This window comes from Lucilia sericata, unplaced genomic scaffold, assembly GCF_015586225.1.
Source record: "Lucilia sericata isolate MDLA Ls3-8-SP2 unplaced genomic scaffold, ASM1558622v1 Contig000696F_arrow, whole genome shotgun sequence".
Taxonomy (NCBI): Eukaryota; Metazoa; Arthropoda; class Insecta; order Diptera; family Calliphoridae; genus Lucilia; species Lucilia sericata.
The window spans coordinates 180,785-204,006 of record NW_023994699.1 but is presented as its reverse complement, the minus strand read 5'-3'; the positions used below and the strand labels follow the sequence as shown (position 1 = coordinate 204,006).

The 23,222-nt window shown below is 28.8% G+C and overlaps 1 protein-coding gene across 13 annotated transcripts in view; it reads left to right on the top strand.

The window, feature by feature from the left end:
- LOC119607446 (solute carrier family 12 member 6) overlaps nucleotides 1-23,222 on the top strand; it is a 45,736-nt gene that overhangs the window by 12,549 nt on the left and 9,965 nt on the right. For 8 of the 13 annotated variants that reach the window (XM_037961338.1, XM_037961340.1, XM_037961349.1 and 5 more), the window contains exon 2: nucleotides 5,390-5,531. In XM_037961338.1, coding sequence (XP_037817266.1) covers nucleotides 5,417-5,531 — 115 coding nt within the window. In that variant the 5' untranslated portion in view covers nucleotides 5,390-5,416. Of the gene's footprint in view, nucleotides 1-4,138; nucleotides 4,161-5,389; nucleotides 5,532-10,554; nucleotides 11,107-11,358; nucleotides 11,739-23,222 lie in introns of those variants that run through there. The other 5 variants (XM_037961342.1, XM_037961339.1, XM_037961343.1 and 2 more) reach the window with 5 other exon arrangements.

Here is a 23,222-nt window from a genome sequence, read left to right as displayed (position 1 = left end):
AAAATTTTTGTTTGATAAAACTAATAATAGCGTCTAGTATAGTGAACGTATCCTCGTACGCAATCTTTTCTCAGAAACAAAACTTCTTCGTAAGTACTTACCTAACTTCTTATTTGTAAGCGAGCGTGCTTAGTACGTGCCTTCTAAATGAAAAAATAAAAAAATATATCTTCGTTATTTTTAAATTTACTAACTCTTGTTATGTATATATTTTCATCTAATAAAAATCAGTAGAATCTCTTTCTTTGGCCCAACCTAATGTGTACTTACACTTGTGCCATGTTCGCGAGTATGTGAGTTTTAATAAAAAAAATATATGATTTGTAGTATAAAACTAAAATTAATACACATGAACATGTCAATTACATTCAACAATTCTTCTTGTTGTATTCCGACATAAAAACTTAAACCCTGCAGTGTCCAAGGAATAACTCTAGCTTTGACACGAGCAAATGTTTTATTAACACCCAACACTTTCTACACTACTACTCTCTAGTAAAGTGACTAATGTATAAGTGAGATGTATGAAAGTATGTAATATAATATTATTTAATGAATTCAAAGAAATCGTTTCAGATATCTTTTGTTTAATATATAGTATTTTATGATAGCTTAAAGTTTACTAGCTATACTATATGTGTAATAAACTTTAAGTTTAAAGCTCTCTGTGCCAACTTTTAAATCTACCGAGTATTATTTTCAATAATTTTGAACAAAATTACATAAATATATGTTTATGAGGTCAGTCTGAAAATGCCACTAAATCACCAGATAAAAAGAAATATAACTAGTTTTATCTCTTTCGCAAATGTTAGAATAAAAATTTCGAAAATGAAAATAGAATAAAAATTTCTCAGATAAAAAAAAACAAACTTTTAAGTTTGACCTCGTTTAATTTTTACACATATTAAGTTTTTCCAATTTCTGCAAGTCTGCACTTAAAGACTATTTTCAATATTAACCTATAAAAAACAAAAAAGTGTGCGTTTGTCTGCAATTTATTAATGGAAAAAATTATTTGTTTATAACCTCCACGAAATTCAATATAAAACCATAAGACGATTAATATTTTGTAGCAATCTAGGAATGCCAAAGCAAAAACAAAGGAATTTTGCAATATGTATTGTAAATATTGAAAAAAGGTTTTTAAGTATTACTTTAAACAAGAATTAAATAACTATAATATATAGATTTTAAAAACGCTTTAATAAGGCATAAGAAGTTTACCTATAGTTATATAATCCAGCAACTACATATTATTCAGTTGATAACTTTAGAATTTCACTAGATATGTAGATATTAAGTAGTGCTTTTTTCAAGTACTAAAAATAATATCCACAACGCCCCAGGACTTGCTGCTAGATGTAGAAAGTGAAAGTGTAATTAATAGCAAATTAAATCCGACAAAGCCTGATTACTGTTATCGATCAGATACAAAAGGAAACGTTTAACAGCTCCTTCACACTCTTAACAATTTCTTATGTATATATGTATGTCAGTCATTGTCTCGCCCCAAAAATTAATTCTAGTATCAATCTCTATTACAAGCTTTTGGCTCTTTTATACATATATTATACTGTAACTTTTCGCAACTTTTTACATTATACAATGTAGAAACATTTGTATGTAAGTAGTTTGTATGTATATTTTATTTGTTACAATGGCACAAAAACAAAATCACAAAACTTTCAATGACTGGGCTAATAGAATGATAAACAGAGCCGTTACAAGGCTGAATTGATTTTCAATTTATTTGTTACAAAATCGTCAGAGTTGAGGATAAAAATAAATTTCACATTTTATTCCAATGGAAATTCAGCTATTGTTGTAGTTTTTCTTTTCGTTGAAGATAAAAATGAGGAAAACTAAAACTATGCGAAACTTTATAAAGAAAAGGTGAGGGTATATTGTTAACTTTAAGTCAAATGAAATTGAGCTTCTAGAAATGATAGGAGAATTAGTTTGATTTCAATTTTTATTAAACAAAGTAAGAGGAAAACAAGTTTTAGAAAAATGTTAACTATTTGCAGATAGATAGTAGATATAGATAGATAGATAGATAGATAGATAGATAGATAGATAGATAGATAGATAGGATAGATTAGATAGATAGATAGATAGATAGATAGATAGATATAGATAGATAGATAGATAGTAGATAGATAGATAGATAGATAGATAGATAGATAGATAGATAGATAGATAGATAGATAGATAGAGAGATAGATAGATAGATAGATAGATGGATAGATAGATAGATATAGATAGATAGATAGATAGATAGATAGATAGATAGATAGATAGATAGATAGATAGATAGATAGATAGATAGATAGATAGATAGATAGATAGATAGATAGATGAAGATAGAAGATAGATAGATAGATAGATAGATAGATAGATAGATAGATAGATAGATAGATAGATAGATAGATAGATAGATAGATAGATAGATAGATAGATAGATAGATAGATAGATAGATAGATAGATAGATAGATAGATAGATAGATAGATAGATAGATAGATAGATAGATAGATAGATAGATAGATAGATGATAGATAGATAGATAGATAGATAGATAGATAGTAGAGATAGATAGATAGAATATAGATAGATAGATAGATAGATAGATAGATAGATAGATAGATAGATAGATAGATAGATAGATAGATAGATAGATAGATAGATAGATATAGATAGATAGATAGATAGATAGATAGATAGATAGATAGATAGATAGATAGATAGATAGATAGATAGATAGATAGATAGATAGATAGATAGATAGATAGATAGATAGATAGATAGATAGATAGATAGATAGATAGATAGATAGATAGATAGATAGATAGATAGATAGATAGATAGATAGATAGATAGATAGATAGATAGATAGATAGATAGATAGATAGATAGATAGATAGATAGATAGATAGATAGATAGATAGATAGATAGATAGATAGATAGATAGATAGATAGATAGATAGATAGATAGATAGATAGATAGATAGATAGATAGATAGATAGATAGATAGATAGATAGATAGATAGATAGATAGATAGATAGATAGATAGATAGATAGATAGATAGATAGATAGATAGATAGATAGATAGATAGATAGATAGATAGATAGATAGATAGATAGATAGATAGATAGATAGATAGATAGATAGATAGATAGATAGATAGATAGATAGATAGATAGATAGATAGATAGATAGATAGATAGATAGATAGATAGATAGATAGATAGATAGATAGATAGATAGATAGATAGATAGATAGATAGATAGATAGATAGAAGATAGATAGATAGATAGATAGATAGATAGATAGATAGATAGATAGATAGATAGATAGATAGATAGATAGATAGATAGATAGATAGATAGATAGATAGATAGATAGATAGATAGATAGATAGATAGATAGATAGATAGATAGATAGATAGATAGATAGATAGATAGATAGATAGATAGATAGATAGATAGATAGATAGATAGATAGATAGATAGATAGATAGATAGATAGATAGATAGATAGATAGATAGATAGATAGATAGATAGATAGATAGATAGATAGATAGATAGATAGATAGATAGATAGATAGATAGATAGATAGATAGATAGATAGATAGATAGATAGATAGATAGATAGATAGATAGATAGATAGATAGATAGATAGATAGATAGATAGATAGATAGATAGATAGATAGATAGATAGATAGATAGATAGATAGATAGATAGATAGATAGATAGATAGATAGATAGATAGATAGATAGATAGATAGATAGATAGATAGATAGATAGATAGATAGATAGATAGATAGATAGATAGATAGATAGATAGATAGATAGATAGATAGATAGATAGATAGATAGATAGATAGATAGATAGATAGATAGATAGATAGATAGATAGATAGATAGATAGATAGATAGATAGATAGATAGATAGATAGATAGATAGATAGATAGATAGATAGATATATAGATATTTCTTGCAATTTTGTCTTTGACTCATAGTGGTCCAGATAACCGGAATTTTTCCACATTCAATCATAATAAGCGACCGCAATGCTTCATTTCATTTAGTTGGTGCAAACAATTTAATTTTCATAAATCAGTTTGTTATTGGAGAGCACTGCGGTAAGTGTTTAAAATTTAATAACAAGTAAATTTTAAAAATTTTGAAATTCATACCGTTAAATATAAATTAATTAAAATTATTAATATAAAATTCTGTCGAATGGCAGAACCAGTAATCAAATGTTATGAAAAGTAACAAACTTATAATGGCAGAACCAGTAATCAAATGTTATGAAAAGTAACAAACTTATATACATAACAAACTTATATATATATTTGGTCTAAATAAAGGTTCACAAACAAAATTAATTGTAATCAAGTTTATTGTTTTATTAATGTAAACATAAAACAATGAGTAGTTGAAATTTCCCGTGAAATTAGAAAATATATGTATATTATACTATATAAATCTGGCCCCTAAATAAGATGAGAAAATTTTCTCTTTTCAATTGTTTTAGATACCTTTAAAAAATTTTAGCTTTAAGGTTTGTTTGTATTGAGTTTGAGAAAAAGTTTACGTATTAAGTTAAAAATGTTATATTTCTACCTAATTTCCTATAAAAAAAGTAATTCTGTTTTCATACTATAGTACGAAGGACTGGTATATTTTTATGACATTTTCATACATTCTTTTCCTTTTCCATTTACTAAATTTTGTTCTGATTTATTTTCATAACCATTTCTAAACTTTGTGTATACATATGCATAGACACACTACATACAGATTCAGCCATAAGTCATAAAAATATAATGAGTCACTTGCACTTTTTAATCAGAACATATGTACATTAGTATGGCTCCAGATGTATGAAGTCGAAATAAGTTATTCCATGTTTTCGAACCATAAAATAAGTTTTTAACTTTTATAAAAAGTTGTTCGATCAGTTAGATAGTGATTCAGCAACATTCGTCAATTCGCTGTAAACAGCTTTCCGTACACCCCAGATATCTTACGGAGTAGGACCGCTGTACATACATAAACGACATTAATTAGAGAGTTGTTGTATATAAACCATATAGTAATCAAATTTAAGTTAGGAGTCTTCCTAATGTTATAAAACCCCCCATAGTGATTACAGATGTACAATATGAATGACTAAGTGTAAATTTCTATAGTTTTGTATACACTTATTTGTTTAGTTTTTTTTTTTTTTTGTTTATTTTATTATGTATATTTTAATTTATTTGCAACAAATGTAAACAAAATTCTTATAATGATTTCAATCTTTTTATTTTTGTTCTTTTGTACTTTTTGGTCGTTTCTGGTTGTTAAATGAAACCCCTTACAGCTGTTTAGGTTGCAACCATATTAATCCATGACAATGCCGGATAGATTTAAAGTAACTAAGACTGAAGAAAATGAAGCAGCGCCCGATTATCTACTCGAGGAATCATGTACGGGAAAATTATTAAATGATTTAAGTGATAATGGTAAGTGGAAAAGAAATACATATATTATTTATAATATTTTACTTTTAGGTTTAAGGCGTTTTCTTTGTTTGAAATGAACTTAAACTTTTTCATTTCATGCTTTTAAGACAATTTAAACTTTTTTCCATCTTTTACATTTATAATAGAATTTTAAATTTATGTAAGATAGTACTTTGATATATATTTTAAACTTGATTAAGTTATACATTTAAATACATAATTATTTAGGTATGTATGTTACATCAATGCACTATGGCCTTAGAAATAGAGATTTTTAAACCACATAACCGCAAGTATGTATTTTACGTCGGCTGCAAAGTTTAACAATGATTTATTCATACTTATTTATCAAAGTTTTGCAATATTAAATTTTAATAAAAAAATGTTGTATAAACCTTTGATAAATATTTATGTTTAAGTTGAATTACTTAACTCGCTCTCTAAATTGCTACCCTTGCGAATTAACCTATTCCACGATATATCCGTTGAAATCAAGATAAGGCCTTACTATATAAGCTAAGGCCCAGTAGAATACTGTTTAAATCATTATAAATAAATTCATTATAAAATTGACCCTAGCCCCCATATAAGGTCCTTTTCAAAAAACTACTTAACATTCATAAATGGCTTAAAATATCAATATAACGTTAATTTTCAAAACAAAAATAGTTTTATAAGACTCAAAACCACTCTACAAGGATCGGTCCATAATTGACTCTAATCCCCTTACAAACCGTCTAACATAAAATTGGCTTGTTATCAAAGTTATTATTTAATATTATTATATTTAATGGTTTTAATAACTTAAACACTGTCCCAATATCTGTAGATTTTGGTCCATAATTGTCCCAAACCCCTATAAAAGACCCTGTTTTGAAAATGACTCTAATGTGTACTAACATACATATATGATACAATCCAATAATTCAAATGCTTATCGTGGTAATTCACTGCGCAATAGAGTCGAAGGGACTATGTTTTGACAGAAATCGTAGTAAAAATTCCGAAAGGTAGGAATATTTCTTAATATTTAGATTGGTAGAACAGGTTAAAAGTTTTGAATCATAATATTCGATTGTGAAAATCGAATGGAATTAGAAGAAAATGTCCACCTCTTCCGCAGTCGAAGCGAAAATGTGATGAGACCTGAATCATAGTTCTTAATAATAGTCAGACGATGTGACCAAAATAGAACCCGTAATTAAAAAAAAAAAAAATATTAAAACAAGTAAGAAATTATAGTCGGTCGAGGCCGATCATATAATACCCTACACCAGTTATAAAAATAAAATGTGATATAGTTTTCATAATAAAGCATTTAAGTTGAATTGTACCTTGCCTCAGATATACTAAATGGCTTTTTGAAAAAAATTATGGAAATTTAAAGTGAAATTTTGAAGGAGGCTTTGTATAGGGCTAGGGTCAACTGAGGCCCTAGTATATAACTTGGTTTTGCAGCTTTTTGTCGAGATATGAGTATATTAAACATAATTATGAACTTATAAGCGCTATTCGGGGGGTTTAGTTGTATGGCGGCTAAGTGAAATAATGGACTGATGTTAATCATTTTAAATAGGTTTCGTCTCTGGCACAATAGAAGATTATTATGTCAAAATTGCGACCTGTTGTTTGATCTCAACGTTTACAAGCCTTATTCGGGGGTTCAGTTGAAATAATAGATCGATCTTCGCGCTGTTATAACGTCTCAAATATGACCAAAAGCATTGTTTTTCCAATCTTTAAGACACGATGTCGGGAAAACATTATCTGATGGAGATATTCTGAGGCCAGTCCTCTTTTAAAGTATACTTTGGCCTCTGGGTTGCGATTTTTTTCAAATTCAACGTTAAGTAAAAACAGTTAACCAGACTTTGGAAAAAACGGCACTATATATTCTTTACACAACTTTAAAATTTAAAATGCTAATAAATTCATCCATAAAAAATGTTTTTATTTTTTCCAACACAAAACAAATAAAAAAGCTACAATTGCTTTTGAAAAAAAGTAAAAGTTAACTTTTAAAAGGAAAGACAAAAAAGAAGAGAAATTAAAAAAGAAAACGCCTTAATTTTATTTTAAGAAAAACTTATAATTATTTTTTAAAATGAAAATTTGTTTTAAACACCTGTGATCATTTTATGTTGAAATTTATAGTCGTAAATAAATAAATATACTATAAAAGGCGAATAGTGAGTTCTGAGAAGTAGGAATACTATATGGAGTGTATTTAGGAATCTTTTTTTTTTCTTTCCTCTTTTAATACATATACAACTGGGCACACTTTTCAGCATTCTTGTTCTATTGGTATATGTATGTCAGTCTGTGTATATAAATGTGCTTATCGTGTTTTATATTATTTGACTTTTTTTGTTGACTTACATAATCTAAACATTTATATACGGTACATAGTGGTACAATGTATATTTGTATTTATATACAATCCAACATACATATGTAGCTACAGATATAACTACTCTCATATACATATACATACATATATAGACATACTACATACCTAGAATATATATTTTTATATTTCGAGTTACCAAATGCGTATGTGTTACTGACCTACTGCTCGGCTTTATTCTTGATTTTTTTATTTTTCCAACACAAACTTCTACTTGTTTTCGTTTTCATTTTGGCTTTGTGTTCGCTGAACTGGCTCGCTAGCTGGCTGGATGCTTGGATGCCTGACTGCTTGACTAGCTCACTTCATAATTTGTTTAAGGATGTTGTTTTTTATTTTTACTTTTTTTTGGTTTTAACAGTTATATGAACATTGCTACATACAAGGATATACATACTTATGTATAGCTGTGAGAGTATATACATTAATATTAGTTTTTTTTTTGGTTCTATATATTAAAACATTTTAAGTTGTTATCGTTCTCATTCTCACGGTGTTTGACTTAAATTGGGCTTTTTTTGAGCATCTCTTTTAGCTGCAAAAAAAATATCTAGGGATGCTTGCAAAAGGAGGTATTGGTCAACATAAAATAACTTACATAATTTCATACTAAGGAGTGGTTAAGCTTTTTATTTCATTTTCACTTGTTTTGTTGGTATCGTGTACCCAAAAATTAAAGCTTTTTACGCCAGACAAAAAACCCTAGATTTTTGTTAAACTGAACGTGAAAGCAAAAGCTTTTTTGCTAGATGAGAGTTGCAGTGAGATGAGCTGAACATAGAGTTGCCATTAATAAGCATGTTGGGGATTTTGGTCATGGGATTTGTTAATCTAAAAAAAAGCTTTAAAGATTAACACATGTTGAAAGCTTTGTTGTTTATAGAAATAACTGTTAAATCGCTTATACACTGATCTATAGATTGGATTGTTCCATAGTCAGGGCTGTTTCTGGTCTATAATTAAGACTATAGTCTGGTCTATAATCAACACTATAGTCAAGACCGTAGTCGAAAACAAAGTCTTATCAATAGACTGGTCTATAGTCAAAACAGTAGTCTGATCTGTGGTCAAGACTATAGTCTAGTCTATAGACTAGTCTACAAAGACTGAATAGTCAAAACTATAGTCTGGTCTATAGACATGTCTATATTCAAGACTATAGTCTGGTCTATAGGTTTGACTATAGTCAAGACTATAATCTGATCTATAGACTTGTCTATAGTCAAGACTATAGTCTGGTCTATAGACCTGTCTATAGTCTAGACTATAGTCTAGTCTATTGATTTGTCTATATTCAAAATTATAGTCCGGTCTATAGACATATCTAAGCATATTCAAGACTATAGTTTGGTCTATAGACATGCCTATAGTCTGGCCTATAGACTTGTCTATAGTCAAGACTATAGTCTGGTCTATAGACTTGTCTATAGTCCAAACTATAGTCTGGTCTATAGTCAATACTATAGTCTAGTCTATAACTTGTCTATAGTCAAGACTATATTCTGCTCTATACTCTTGTCTATAGACTTGTCTATAGTCAAAACTATAGTCTGGTCTATAGACTTGTCTATAGTCAAGACTATAGTCTCATCTATAAACATGGCTATAGTCAAGACTATAGTCTGGTCTATAGACATGTCTATAGCCAAGACTATAATCTGGCCTACAGACTTCTATACTCAAAACTATAGTCTGATCTATAGTCAAGACTATAGTCTGGTCTATAGTCAAGACTATAGTCTGGTCTATAGTCAAGACTATAGTCTGGCCTATAGTCAAGACTATAGTCTGATCTATAGTCAAGACTATAATCTAGTCTATAGTCAAGACTATAGCCTAGTCTATAGTGAAGACTTTAGTCTGGTCTATAGTAAAGACTACAGATAGTCTGGTCTATAGACTTGTCTATAGTCAAGACTATAGTCTGGTCTATAGACATGTCTATAGTCAAGACTATAATCTGGCCTACAGACTTCTATACTCAAAACTATAGTCTGATCTATAGTCAAGACTATAGTTTGGTCTATAGTCAAGACTATAGTCTGGTCTATAGTCAAGACTATAGTCTGGTCTATAGTCAAGACTATAGTCTGGTCTATAGTCAAGACTATAGTCTGGTCTATAGTCAAGACTATAGTCTGGCCTATAGTCAAGACTATAGTCTGATCTATAGTCAAGACTATAATCTAGTCTATAGTCAAGACTATAGCCTAGTCTATAGTCAAGACTATAATCTAGTCTATAGTCAAGACTACAGATAGTCTGGTCTATAGACTTGTCTGTAGTCAAGACTATAGATTCATTAAAAAAAAAGTACGAAATATAGATAATTTACTAATAAATAGTAAATATAACAACATTTGTTTTCAACACAAACCTATAAACTAAACTAAAAACAAAACTAACTGTTGGCAACCCTACTATTTGCTACCAAAAAAATAAGGCTCGAAAGCTTTTTCCTCACACAAACACACATACAGACACAATTTGTCAAGGATGTTTATGAGATGCTGCCGTATAATTTACGCTCCATATTTTCTTAATGGGATCCCTAATACGCAGGTCCTCACTGAGACATGGACCTACTCAATACGTTTTTACAGCAGCAGCAGTTTATACACTTTTCACTATTTGGGGAAAAATCAGTTCAGTTTAGTTGGAATTTTCACGAAGTAGCACAAAGTTTTATCTCCACAAAACAAACTCAAAACGCCAATTTTCTTTAGCTACTCGCAAACAAATTTAAAAAAAATAAAATAAAATTAATTATAGAATCCTACCAATAAAAAAATGAATAATTAAATTTAATTAAACATTTTAAAACATTTCCTTCAAGCACAAGCACAAAATTCTTTATTTTGGTTAATTTTTAATAAAAAAAAAATATTCTACTTTTTTAAAATTGTTAAAAATTCAAGACAAAAAAAAATGTTTTTTGAAAAACTTGCATTTATTTATGTTTAAAAATAAAAATTTAAATTACATAAGCAATTCTGCACATTTGTTGGGTGGTAAAATAAAAATTTAAAAAAAAATTCATAAAAGAAAAAAAAAATTAGTTTAAAATTATTATTTTTAAATGTACACATAAGAAAAAGCAAAAAGTTTCACAAACGAAATTTATTGTATGTGAAAGAGGAAAAAGGCAAAAAATGCAGACTTCAAAGGGTATGTACCTCCTCCTCCTCCAACACTTCCTCATCCTCTAACATAACAAAGGATAACAAAAAAAATTTAAATGCTCGAAAATAGAAACAATTAAATTTCATTAAAAAAAGCATGAGCATGAATATAAATTTGTTACAAAATTAACAAAAAAAAAGTAGTAGAAGAAAATCTAAATGTATATGAATCAAATGAAAATGATGTTATTTTTTCTTTATTTCCCACTTTCTCTCTCTTTTTTTTCTCTTAAAAAAGAATAAAAGTTTGTTTGTGTATTGAATGGCTTTTTAAATGAAAAATAAAAGTAAAAGCTAAAAATAAAGATATAGCTGAAGCTAAAAAACGTGTTGTTTGAAGAAGAGCAAAAAAAAAAAATAACAAAAAAAAGAAAAGATTGTGAAAAAAAATTTGCAAAAACAACAACTAGAAATAGAAATAGTGAAAAGAAAAACATTATAAACAACTATAAATTAAAGGACATTTTAAGTGAAGGAATTTTTTTTAAATTATATTTGTCGGCGAGTGAGTGAGTGCAACACGTCTGGCCAGCAAAATGACAGACAACAATTTAGGGGATGATGCTTCCGAAATGGAAAATAAAGTTAATGAAACTAACATAGAATCTAATCAAAGTGGTAAGTTACTACAACAAGCCTTTATTATCAACAACTGAGACTAAAATAAAATGCATTGTATAAAAAAACAAACATTCATTATATTTACATACATACATATGAATCTATGTATGCATGTTTGTAGCATACATCCCAACATACTACCCAACAGCAGAGTCTGTAAAGAAATGCAAAAACAGAGACAAAAAAAAAAATAAAATAAAAGAAAAACAAGAACCAACAAACAAGCCATCACCACCAACGGCATTTTAACCTACATTATTTTTTAGCACAACAGCATACTCTCACATACACACACACTTACACAGCGACGACATTTTAGTTTTATTTCCCTTTCCTTTCTCACTCTCTCTCCCTCTCTCTGTGAATAATGCTTTAAACTGTTTGGTGTTTTGTAAGTGATAAATTTTATACAAAAACATTCTCAACAAAAACAAAACAAAAATCAATTCAAAATTAATTCATGCTTATCATTGATTATATCTTTTAAATAATGACAATAACAACCACAACAACAACAACAACAAAAGAAGACAACTACTTTCTTACTCTTGTTATAAAATTAAGAAAAAATATATTACATTTACTCGTTCGTCCTTTCGTTTTTTTTTGTTTTTTCCTTTTTTATCTCATAAAAATAAATCATCTCTCATCTTCTTCAACGTTTGCGTTACTCGTACGATAACAATAAGTGATAAATTCGATAATTTATTAAGAACACTTTTGTACAAAACGGTAATAAATAATAATGTACCGTTTTATAAAAAAAAACACACACACACACTAGAGGAAGATATACAAACATACACACCTTGCAAAATATAATTCGAGAGTTAGTATAATACTAACACACAAATACATATAAGTATGTTGTATATATGTGTGTATACATACAAACATACATGTTTATACTAAGCATCTCTAATACATATAGATTATAAGGTGCACAGTCGTTAGTTCCACACTAAATTAGGAATTTTATCACTTACTCCTTCTTCATTCCAAAAAAATATTCTAATCCAATAACGTCAAAACTTTTCGAAATGGAAAAAGTTATAGGTTTTGAAAATGTTTGTAAAACTATTAAAACCGTTTCGCATAACTAGCTATATAGTAATCTCCATGTTAGGATCTAAATAATTCAGAAAGTTTAACATAATCGGTTCAGTAGTTTAGATGTTATCGATTAGAAACGCCACCTATCGGTTAAATTAAAAAGTTCACAAACATACTATCCCCGGAATATAGATTTTGTTTCTGTTCTTGAATTATCGTATATGAACATACTATCATACTATTTTATGAATAAAATACATATTTGCTACCCTTTTCAACTCTAACTAAAATTCATATGGGAAATGCTAAACCGCTATTAAAAGTCCGCCATATTATAACCAAATGTTCATATGAGTGTCAAAGTTCTTCGTGCTGAATTTAAGATTCTAGCTCTAATAGTTTCCCATATATATGAATTTTTGTACTTAAGTCATATGGTGGTGACAGGCCCCCCCTAATAAAAGTCCGCTCATTTTTCTCCCAAATGTTCAAATGGATGTTAAAATTCTTCGTACAAAGATTCTAGTTCCAATAGTTTCCTAGATAAACGAATTTTTGAATTTAATTTATATGGGAAGTACCACACCCCTAAAATCTAGTCCAAATTTTAAAATTTTAGTTCTAATTGTTTCTTAGATATACGTATTGTTGTATTCAATCCGTATGGGGCTGGTAAGACCCCCTTATGAAAGTCCTCCCATTTTTCTTCTAAATATTATCATGGATGTTAAAGGTAAACAACAGTTTCCCAGATAAATGAATTTTAGTATTTAATTTATATGGGAGTTGCCCCCCTCCCACTACTTCTAGTCCGAAAAAATGGAACTCTAGCTGTTACATTTTCTCAGATATACTTATTTAATATTTTCTTTATATGAGAGGTGACACGCCCACTATAGCTAAGCTGCCCCTTTTATCCTCATGTGTTCATATGTTTGTCAAAATTTTCCATAAAAATTTTGAGGAAAATATGCGACTTTTTTAGGTGGGCGTGGCACGTCGCCCACTTAAAATTTTAAAGTAAAAAGTAACCTATAGTTCCTTTCACACCTACAGGTAGAGAAGAGGTCGTTAAATCGTATCTCCGATGAAAATGATTCATATGTAATGAACACAAATCTTGGATCAGTATATCGGACATATGTACATATGTATGTACCAAATGTTGTACTAGTCTATGGGCTATTGGTCTATGCACAGGACTATATATGTACTTATCAATGGACTAGATTACGAGCTAAACTAGGGTCTAAACTATGGGCTAGACTATGAACGAATTAGTTTAGAGATTATTATATGGACTATTCAATGAGCTAAACTTCCATAGTTTACTACGGGTTAGTCTATGGACTAATCTATGTATTATTCTATTATTGACTAAATTATGAATTAATAGACTGGATCATGGAAAATGTTCTTAAAATGTCGTGATATTTTTCGATGTCAAAAAGTACTACAAATTTACAATATCACTAAAATGTCTATCCCTGTTATCGTTCATGACTGCAATTTTGTACCCTTCACCTTCGTAAAAGGGGTATATATAAATTTGTCATTCTTTTTGTAATTTCCATAATATGATTTCCATAATATGGATCCTTATAGATAGCGCAGTCGATTAAACCATGCCCATCTGTCTGTGTATATCCGTCTATTGAAATCAATTTTCTAAAGACCCTAGATATCTTTGGGATCCAAAACTTCATTAATTCTGTTAAAAATGCTTTTGTGAAGTTTCGTTTTAAATATCAGTAAAATCCGTCCATGAATAACAGAAATATAAGCAAAAATCAGAGACAAACTCTGAAAATTTCATCAAATAAAGAAAATTTTTTGCATGTTTTAACAAAAAAGCAACAACGACATTTAGTATTGGAAAAAACGTATGTTTCGATGTGTGTTGTTTCTTAGAGTCGGGAAAATGAAATACATTGAAATTTTATAAAATTAATTTTTTTTAAGCACACTATGTATGGTAAAAGGTATATCACATTGGGCAAAGTCGAGACCTTTTACATGTTTTAGATTATTTTCGATTATAATTTAAGTTTATTATAAAGAAAAGTTTAATTATATAAGTTAACTTCAATTAAATTTTTTGGAAGTTGTTGTCTTGAAACCCATAACACTGATTTCTTAATATCGGTGATCAACGACTGTACGAAATTCGATTGCTCTTAAACTCAAGTCTCGTTTAAGTAGAGACGTTATAAAGCTACATCGTCTAAGTATAATTCTAAAGGTATTTTAAGTGCTACAAACGAAAGGAAAAAATTCCTTTATTTAGATAAACCGATGGGTTGTCAGTTTCCAGATTTTTGAACATGTCTGAAATAAATATTCTGTTCAAAGCACTAAAACAAATAGAGAAATGACATTAAAAAAATCATAAAATATATGTAAATACACACATACATAAACATTTATTTGTTATTATTATTTTTTTTTTTTTTTTGAAAATCTGTCAATTATCTTCAATTGTACATGGAATAAGTGATTATTTGCAAATAATTAATAAATAGACATTAAATTACGTCTACTGACGTGTTATACGGTTTATAACTATATTATAATAAAAATAACTGAAACGAAATTTGTCAGCGATAAATGTAATAATTTAATGGATTTTATACGAATTAAACTGACAGTAAAATGACAGCAAAAATATGTATTTATAATATAAACAATGACCATACAATACGTTAATCGTAATACACTTAATCTAAATATAAATATAAATAAAATAATTACATTATGACTGATTTCTATTAAAATATTAACATGTTCTATTTTATTTCACTGTTTAATAAACATAACACTCGTAAAAATGGCAAAAAAAAAAACGTTAAATTTAAGAGATTATAATAAAAACCTATTACGGCTTATCGAACTCAAAAGGTGATAAAATGTATTTTATACAATCCCTAGCAGCGACAACAACTGCAGCAGTTATAAATTGTGTTTGTGTGTAATATGTAGGTACTATATCCTATAAATTGTACGATTTTCATTGACATTTCTTATTAGTACACACTTATTTTGGAATAAAGCCATCAAAAGATATTTGAAGTATTTTATTTACAAAAATGTTTTTTTTTTTGTAAAATGTAATAAAAAATCAATGGAAACAATTCTCTTGTTTTTTATGCTTTATACCGATATGCTGTCTCTCTTACAATTGTGTGAATGGCTTTTTATGTGTTATTTTGTTTTTGTTGTTTTTAGGCTAGAGGCGTTATACTGTGCCATATTTTGTACCTACTATTATAATCTTCTTACAATTATGAGCAAAAACAAAAACAAGAGAAAATGGAAAATGTGAAAAAAGAACGATAAATATAAAAAAACAAGTCCTCTTGTTTTCAACTGGATACTCATTTCTGTTAATCATCCGTTACACACTGTTTCCAAAAGAAAATTTCTATGTGTCAAATTCTTTTTTAGTCACCAAAGTATAAGTACTTACTATACAGTATAGCAAAGCTTTTATTAAAACCATTATTAATAAAACTTTATTATTCATTTACATTTATTAGCCGTGAAGTAGACTCCTTGTGGTATGAGTGTTAAATAAAATATTCAAATATTACTCATACCACTCGTATGCTAATATTGTCAAGCATACAAATGATAGTAACAACTAAGAAAATTACAAATTTTTAAGTTTTTCTCTTCATTCCTATAATAAATTTAATAAAATTACAAATTTACATTTTAAGTTTAATGCTGAAATTACTTTTATCTCCGGAGATGGAAAACTCAGTACAATTGTACCCTTTTCAGTACAATTTTACACCGAAATATTTAGCAGTATTTTGTCGCAATAACTTTTTTGATCTGTATTACAAAGTTTTGCTAAGTAGGTCAGACAACTATTTATTCAACTGTCAAAAGCGAAAATAGTTGACTACCTAGTAGTTCATAGAAAAGTCAATAGCCTAGTTCATAGATTAGTCAATAGATTAGTCCATATTCTAGTCAAGAGACCAGTCAAGAAACTAGTCCATAGATAAGATAAGACTAGTCCATAGATAGATACGACTAGATAAGAGACTAATCACCAGACTTGTCAAGAGAATATTCCATAGAATTGTCAAGAGAATAGTCGACAGACTAGTCAAGAGACTAACTTAAAGACTACCATAAAGATTAGTCCACAAAATACTCCATAGACTATTCAGGAGACTAGTCAAGAGACTAACCTACAGAGACAAGTTCATAGGCAATTGCAGACACAAGTTCTTAGACTAGTCCATATATAAACCCAGAGTCTAGTTCATAGACTAGCCAAGAGACTAGTCCATAGACTAGTTAAGTAGAGTAGTTCATAGACTATTCAAGAGACTACTCCATAGACTAGTCAAGAGACTAACTCACAGACTAGTCCATACACTAGTGTACAGACAAGTTCATAGGCAATTGCAGACGATAGTTCTTAGACTAGTCCATATATAAACGCAGAGACTAGTTCATAGACTAGTTAAGAGAGTAGTTCATAGACTAGTCAAGAGACTAGTCTATAGACTATTCAAGAGACTACTCCATAGACTAGTCAAGAGACTAACCCACAGATTAGTCCATACACAAGTGTAGAGAAAGTTCATAGGCAATTGCAGACGCTAGTTCTTTGACTAGACTAGAGTCTAGTCCATAGACTAGCCAAGGGACTAGTCCATAGACTTGTAAAGTGACATGTCCATAGACCAATCAAAAAAAAGATTACTCCATAGACTAGTCCATAGACTAGTCCAAAGACTGCTCCATAGGCTAGTCCATAGACTAGTCCAAACACTAGTCCATAGACTAGTCCATAGACTAGCCAAGAGACTAGTTTATAGACTAGTCCAGAGACCATACCATAGACTAGTCAAATAACTCCTGCATAGACTAGACAATAAACAATTTCATACACAAGGCTAAAAACTAGTCCATAGACAAATTCAGAAACTAGTTCACAGAATAGTCAAGGGAAATGGTGTAATTGAGCAGTAATTTAGCATCTTCATCAACAACATCATCGTTTACCAAGTTTAATATAAAAACTTAGTATAAGACTCGATATACAAGACAAATACATATGAAAATATAATTTCTATACAACCCTGCAGTTTGGGGTAACTATTGCAAAGTAGAGACTTTAACTAACATTTTAAGATACCCCTAACTTGAGAGGATGTCAATTGATATAGATAATTATCAAGCTTCTCTTCGAATACGAATAATTGAGTCTGTAATAAATTACCTGCGATGGGTTAAGTAACAACAATCCCATATAGCAGTAGTAGTTTAACTGGCTAAAGTTTAATAGAGAAAAACTTTTCTTTAGATTACTGATAAACACTAAAGAGCAGATTTACTACTTCCGGTTACATTACTAGGAGATACTGAACTAATATTTGACTTCCTTTCTACATAAATTGTAGTGTCTTAAGTACTTTGGCTACATGGACTTTTTGTAAAACCGCAGGTTTCTAACGAGATACTTTAACAAAATATCTGTGTAACTTTGTGTATGTATAAATCGTACATACATACATATAATATGACCTAGGTTTAAAAATATATAGTTGTGTGTCAGTGTAACAACGATTCTTGTTTTTTTTTTTTTTCTTTTAATTTGGAATTTGTGGCAGAATTTAATACAAAAGCAAAAAAACTGGGAAACATAAAAATTCATATAAATGTGTATGTGAATATACAAAAATTTTCTTTATTTTCCTGTATATGTATTTGTATGTGTGTATATATCACCTACTTACACATAAACAGGACCTTTTTTATTTTGTAAGATTTTTTATTATATTCATTTTTGTTTTTATTTAAAAAGATTCAAAATACGATACGAATACAATCTTTTTTTATTTATTTTTTATTAATATAGGTAAAAAGAGTATATATGTATTTGTTTATGATCTCGTTTTTTTATTTATGTATTTATTTATTCATATAGAATTGGTTAAAATCTTCAACACAATTCTAAGCCCAGTGCTATGTAAAAACAAAATAGGGTGGTAAAGTTTGAGCTTAAAAGGTGGGCGTAAATAAGGTGATCTGAAGTATTTATTTTTTTTCATATGATTTATACACATAAATACCTAGATACATACATTTCGAAATATCTACATGCATATGTATGTGTACACCTACAATTCTCACCTATACACACATACACAAACAAATAACATTGTTTGTTATTTGTTAACATTACAGGTCACAGGTCTTTTGAGCTGTTTGTATAAAAATGTTTGCTCTTTGGTCTTTTTTGTCTGCGTGTATATATTATAAGTTTGTATATACATACATACATATGTATTGTATGTTGACGTTCATTTTCAATGTACATATGTATAAATAATACATATACATAGCCATACATGCATAAATTTATAGGTCTACTATACATATGATGTTTATTTAATAGGATGCCTCCAAAGTGGCAATAATCTGAAGTTTTGAATAATTCATCGATTTGCTTAATTTTCAATACAGACCTGAAGGGAAAGTGTTGTCGAGTTAAAGTTTAAAATTTGAACCTCATTATTTCACCCAGGCAGAACCTGTGATGTCTCTATATTAGGGGCACCAGAGTATATAATAAACAATTCCAATATTTTGCTTCTGATCCGAAGACTTTACTATATAGACTAAACTATAGACTAGACTATAGACTAGACTATAGACTAGATAATAGACTAGACTATAGACTAGACTATAGACTAGACTATAGACTAGACTATACTAGACTATAGACTAGACTATAGACTAGACTATAGACTAGACTATAGACTAGACTATAGACTAGACTATAGACTAGACTATAGACTAGACTATAGACTAGACTATAGACTAGACTATAGACTAGACTATAGACTAGACTATAGACTAGACTATAGACTAGACTATAGACTAGACTATAGACTAGACTATAGACTAGACTATAGACTAGACTATAGACTAGACTATAGACTAGACTATAGACTAGACTATAGACTAGACTATAGACTAGACTATAGACTAGACTATAGACTAGACTATAGACTAGACTATAGACTAGACTATAGACTAGACTATAGACTATAGACTAGACTATAGACTAGACGATAGACTAGACTATAGACTAGACTATAGACTAGACTATAGACTAGACATATAGACTAGACTATAGACTAGACGATAGACTAGACTATAGACTAGACTATAGACTAGACTATAGACTAGACTATAGACTAGACTAAGACTAGACTATAGACTAGACTAGACTATAGACTAGACTAGAGACTAGACTAGACCTACTAGACTAGACTATAGACTAGACTATAGACTAACTATAGACTAGAACTATAGACTAGACTATAGACTAGACTATAGACTAGACTATAGACTAGACTATAGACTAGACTATAGACTAGACTATAGACTAGACTATAGACTAGACTATAGACTAGATATGGACTAGACTATAGACTAGACTATAGACTAGACTATAGACTAGACTATAGACTAGACTATAGACTATAGACTAGACTATAGACTAGACTATAGACTAGACTATGACTAGAATCTGACTAACATTGTATAACTCATATAACATTTTTAACGAGTAGTTAAATTAGAAAAGCTCAAAATACCATTTGAAAACATTTACCAGTTTTTGTGAGCCCTCCTAATCAACATAGTCGAGTATACATATTTTTATAAAAATTCGTTTTTTCCACATGATGCCTACCACTATTTTTATTACATTTTTTTCTTCACTTATTCATGTAGAAGGAAAAAACAACAAACGTTGAAGTTTTCCATTTTTAAGCTTTTATTATGATTTATGACTTTTATATGGAACGAAAAAAATAACGATTTTCTTTTCATCTTGATTTCGTGGCTTTTCCACTGTTAACATTTTAATACTTTAAATTATAATTAAATAAAAAAAAATATATATATATATATATGAATAAAATAGCAACATCCTGCTGTTGCTGCTGTACCTGCAAATTATCTTTTATCTGAAAAACATTTTGCGAAAAGAAATACTAGTTGAATATTTTTTTCATTATACCCGCAGCAAATGGCAAATGTATAAAATAAATGTATGAGTTTCTTTTTAGGACAAACTTTTTTTGTGTGTCGTTTTGTGCGGAAAAGAAAAGTTTTGAACACATAGTATTAGATTGTACTATGATATCCCGGGGATAAATGTATTAGTTATACATTAAGCGAAATAGTGAAGGGGAAAAAAACGTTGCTACAGGATTATTATAGTTTAGTTTCTATTATGTTTTGTAATCATCATGTAAACTTAATTGCTGTGACTGATATAATTTACATATTTGTTTTAATTGTAATTTAATGGAAATTAAAAGAAATTCACGTTGAAAAATTGGACTAATTAAAAAAGTTGGAAGTTTTTTTCCAACTTCTGAATTTATAGAACGATTTATATCCGTTAGATATAATTTAAGAACAGGCATCTTCAGAGAGTTCTTTGTTTGCTTTTGTTCGTTGTTTATACAAATGAGAGAACAAGAACAGACATCCTCAGAGAGCTCTCTGATCGGTTCTAGTTGTTGTTTATACAATTAAGAATATAAGAAAACTTAGGAGAAAGATCTTTGCCTATATCTTATATTCCAAAGGGTGTTAAAGAAATTCATTCCTTAGACATTCCCTATTATATATGAACTTCCGGTATAACACTATAATCCTTATTAGCCGTCTGATCATAATTTGGAAAGCGTTGCTTTTGAGTAAATACATATGTGTGTAACATGTATGTGTATGTGTTGTACAACTGTAATTAAACTTCATTGCAACTATAATGGTGATTGAAATCATAATCATTTCATTATAGCTTAAAATCTTAATACTTATGATTAATTAACAGTAATTGCCTAAATATTTATCATACTATAATTTTAATTTTGACTTCTCAGCTTATTAACTAATTAACTATTAAGTCTTACCCATGTCCCCTAAATTCACAAACAATTAATCTTTCGTTCTAGAATGAAAGTAATTACAACCTATAATAATAATTGCAAAATAGTTAATTAAAAAGTAATTAAAGCCATTTTAATAATTAGAAAAACGTTAAAGAACCTTAATATAGTTCAAATTTGATATCAGATTTGATAAAAAAAGTACCCTAGAAAGTATTAGTTCCATAAGTACTTCTAAAACGCAGCCATATGACCTGTAATCGTTTTAATTTGTCGTTGAAACTAATTTGAGTTTGAGTTCATCATCGGAACTGGTTCTAAGGAAACTTTTAGAGGCTACATTCTTTATATATAACGATTCTAGAAGACCTTTAACAAAAGATTTCTATTCCAAATTGTCACCTTCAGAAGTAGTTTTTGAGAAGCTTTATAAAGTTAAAGTATATCGTCATAGGAACGGTTTTAGAACTATGTAATTCTTTTTTAAACTATTTTTATTTGAAATTGTAAAGATTGTGAACAGTTTTGAGAAAGAAATAAAGACTCAATTATATAACGAATACTTATATATAGGTATATCTTTCTGTAATATGTATGTAAATATAAAGGGTTTATCGTTAAGAATGTTATTTTTGACATTTTTTTAATAAGCGCGAAATTGGTTCAAATTAAATTTTTCTTTACACGAATTTCAGTTGACGAAATCGTCAAAAAAGACGAACTGAGGGCGTTTTAACTTCTTTCGAATTTATTGTACTAGTCTTTGTCAATGAAACAGCAAAGCTTACAAGGCTAGTACAGACTAACAGTGAACGCAACATTTCTGGTATTTCCACCAGTTTAATTCTACAATTAAACGATGTCGTGTTTCTTACTCCTCCTAATTTAGAATCTGAACAGCAAAGCTTACAAGGCTAGCTTACAGACTAACAGCGAACGTAACATTTCTGGTATTTCGACAGATTTGTGTGCTCCAGTCATGGACCCATTTAAACGATGTTGTGTTTCTTTACTTCTCCTAATTTAGAATCTAAACAATATCTCAGAGAAAATAGGTTACAGAAGTAATGTTCTGATGAGGAATATTTTGACAAACCTCGAGTCATGAACCCATTTAAACGATGTCGTGTTCCTTTACTCCTCCTAATTTAGAATCTGAACAATATTACAGAGAAAATAGGTTCCAGAAGTAATGTACATACCAAAATTTGTCTAAAATATTCTTACAATATAAGTGTTAGTCCGTCAGACCAACTATGTTGCTATTTTGAATAGAGTTTCTTACGTTCGCACAATTTCCTAAGAATATTTCTTTTGAAAATCCCTATAAATTTAGACAATCTTATAATTGAAGTATTTACTTCTGAATTTTAAAAATGTTTCTTTTTGTTGCATATTTGAACAATTTAAACTTAAACCCTTTTAAGGCTTTAGCTTCTTCCAAATACCTAATTTTACAAGATAATTTTGTTTAAATTATTTTTAAAATATT